Raw genomic sequence first — 3,121 nt, 5'->3', positions numbered from 1 at the left:
TTAGTTTCATCTCTGCCTTCTCCCTTTTCCTCTGCTCCTCTAACTTGTTTTTTTCCATATTTTCTGTCCTTTTCCTTTCCTCCTCATTCAATTTCTTCTGCCTCTTTTCCCACTTTTGAGCTCTTCGTCCCTGGCTTTTCCTTCCTCCTTTCAATCTTCATCATCTCTTCATTTCTCTTAGCCTCATACTTGAAATATTTGATCCTGTCTGCGTAGCTCATGGCATTAAGTTCTTCTATCCCTCGGCTCGCCATCATAGACATTGCATTGGCGGTTGCAAATCTCCCTTCCATTTTACCACTATCAATCTCCTCCTGTCCCTCTTACCATAAGGATCCCTGTGTAGACATCTCTGCTGTTGTCCACTCATGCTCTCCTCACTTTCACTACTCCCCTCCTGACTTGTGTCCTCACTCACACTCTGAGACACATCATGCTCAGACGAGCACGAGGGAGTCACAGCATTCTCAGTGATGACGCGGAGCGCCTTGATGTAGTCAGCTTCTGTGTTCACTCTGTGAGCGAGCGGGCACAGCTCCTCGTAAATGGATTTCCATGTGAGTGACTCCTCACAAACGTCGTCAGGCAGGTATAGATCAGATGATTGCCTCTTGAGCACATTCACAACCTCTGCCAGGTCCTGCTGGGTGTCCCCCTGAGTGTCCTCTCGGGCGGCCACTGGCGTGGCCTCTGGGCTGGCCGGACGCTCGGGGGCTGTGGCAGGGGTATTAGATCGTTTTACTGCAGAGAAGCAGGAGGCCTCAGTGTCATCGTTCTTGTCATCGCCGTTTGCCATTTTCTTCAGAATCTCTTCCTTTCTCTTTTGGGCCATCCTCTCTTTCAGCTGTGCTTTATACATGCTTGCAATTTCTGCTCCTCTCCGTTGAACTTCCTCAGACAATTCCTCAGACGATGCAGTCTCTGGCCTCTTAACCTCATCCTTGACCTTTGCCTGGCCAGTCAATGGGGACCTGGGGTGGACCTGCGGATGGGTCTGTCTCATCCGGGCAGGAGGGCCGGAAGCCAGGAGGTGGGATGGGACAGCAAATCGGTGTGAAGCGTGTGGGTGTGACGTCTTGGACGGAGAATGAGGCCATTTATCAGGGGAGTTGCAGTTCTGTGTGTCCAGAGGGGGAAAGATTGAGTGTTTCTTAGGTGGGTCCTTCTGGGTGCCGGCAGCATGCTGGTCAGGCTCCGATTGGCTGTTGGCGAGGTACCTGTGGTGGTTGTACCAGGGGAAAGCTGGCAGTGTCGGGGAGACGGGACAAATAATGGAGGAGGTGGAGCGCTGCTTGATCACCCCTTTATCCACCCCAATCTGTATGATGACAGACACACTTTTATTACTTAATAGCTTGATGGTTATTGTTATCTTAAAACAATTACATGTGTATGGGTAATAAATATCATAGAGAAAACACGTTTTATTACTGTATATTAGCCTATTAGGAAAATGGGAAGGTCCACACTTTTGGAATCATTCCAATTCAGAAATTCTTCCATTCCTTTACAACTTTATTCTAAGAATGCAGACCTTCCTAAGAATACTACCATTGCAGAATGCAGACCTTCCTAATAATACTACCAGTGCAGAACACAGGCCTTCCTCAGAATACTACCATTGCAGAATGCAGACCTTCTTAAAAATACTACCAGTGCAGAATTCAGACCTTCCTGAGAATACTACCAGTGCAGAATGCAGAACTTCTTAATAATACTACCAGTGCAGAATTCAGACCACCTTAATAATACTACAAGTGCAGAATGCAGACCTTCTTAATAATACTACCAGTGCAGAATTCTGACCTTCCTGAGAATACTACCTATGCAGAATGCAGACCTTCTTAATAATACTACCAGTGCAGAATTCAGACCTTCCTGAGAATACTACCAGTGCAGAATGCAGACCTTCTTAATAATACTACCAGTGCAGAATGCAGACCTTCTTAATAATACTACCAGTGCAGAATTCAGACCGTCTTAATAATACTACCAGTGCAGAATGCAGACCTTCTTAATAATACTACCAGTGCAGAATGCAGACCTTCTTAATAATACTACCAGTGCAGAATTCAGACCTTCCTGAGAATACTTCCAGTGTGCAGTTATTTTTCTTGCCTTCTTATTTCACTATTCTATCTATTTAGATCTAATTTCTGTATATCAGGATTGGGACCATCTAAAGCAACTGCAGTATATCTACTGATATGAAAGACTGATTAAAGAAAACTGCTCTTGTTACCTCCGCCAAGAGTTGGTGCAGCCTAAATATTTCTCCATACAGCGCCTTAATCTCCCTCATGTTTCCTCGCTCAGTTCTCCATGTCTCTCTAGCCAATCTCCAATGGGCGAGGTCAAGGTCATGGATATCCTCCCGCATGCCTAGTTCAACCTGGGTTCCCTTCTCATTTAGCCTCTTCTTTTTCCTCTTCTTCTGGATTGAATCAGTGTTCTCCTTGTCCTGCCTACACACCTTTGGGGCAGTAGGGATATTGAGAATAGAACATGGTATATTTTATTTTACTCATTGGATTATTATGTGCCTTCCATTGTATTTCATTATTATAGAATATCAATAAGGTATAATGTTGACACTAGATCAAGCCGTAGTTTGTACAAAGTTTACACTGATTGGCCATACATGATTAGTCTGGACCACTTTAGTGGGTCGTAGATTTAGCCTGCAGATGGGACTTACATTAAGGCTGGGGAGTTGTGAGGAGTTGTGAGGCTGGTGTGTTCTGGGCCTGTGGAGTTCAGTAGTTCCTGTACAGAAATCATCCTGTGCAGTCCGTTTTGCCCATGGCTAGAAATGAAAATGATGACAAACATGCAGTCAGAAATGAGGTTATCATGATACAAGCTTGTTATTTTCAATCTTAGAAAAGCTCATAGGCCTATATGTCAAAGTGATGATTTTAAATCACTGGAGTTTTGACTATGGGGGTGGTGAGAGAAAATAGATTCTAACCATTCTTATGATGAGCCTTGGAAAGGAGAACTTTCCCATAGTTCCTTCAATTACAGTAATCCTGAAAAAGATACAATATGGCTTAAAAATATGATTATATTATTCAAATCATCTAAATTAAATTGTGCCACAAAGTAGGCCTTTTCACAC

The 3,121-nt window shown here is 44.0% G+C and overlaps 1 protein-coding gene across 1 annotated transcript; it reads right to left on the bottom strand.

Moving 5' to 3' along the window:
- Positions 1 to 253: 253 nt before the first annotated feature.
- On the bottom strand, positions 254 to 2,440 carry LOC116356576 (uncharacterized). Its single transcript, XM_031802662.1, has 2 exons — positions 2,243 to 2,440; positions 254 to 1,318 (listed from the first exon to the last, which is right to left on the bottom strand). Exons 1-2 carry the CDS (start codon positions 2,378 to 2,380, stop codon positions 254 to 256), a joined length of 1,203 nt encoding a protein of 400 aa, XP_031658522.1. The 5' UTR covers positions 2,381 to 2,440.
- Between the last annotated feature and the right edge of the window lie 681 nt (positions 2,441 to 3,121).

Source organism: Oncorhynchus kisutch, linkage group LG23 (genome assembly GCF_002021735.2).
Source record: "Oncorhynchus kisutch isolate 150728-3 linkage group LG23, Okis_V2, whole genome shotgun sequence".
Lineage (NCBI taxonomy): Eukaryota > Metazoa > Chordata > Actinopteri > Salmoniformes > Salmonidae > Oncorhynchus > Oncorhynchus kisutch.
The sequence above is the reverse complement of the archived record's forward strand: the minus strand, read 5'-3'. Positions and strand labels throughout refer to the sequence as shown.

Bases quoted from the DNA above. Each gene is read 5' to 3' on its own strand.
- LOC116356576 (XM_031802662.1), bottom strand. From the start codon at position 2,380: ATGCGGGAGGATATCCATGACCTTGACCTCGCCCATTGGAGATTGGCT. The intron at 1,319-2,242 runs GTAACAAGAGCA...GTCATCATACAG, and splicing joins TGCACCAACTCTTGGCGGAG to ATTGGGGTGGATAAAGGGGT.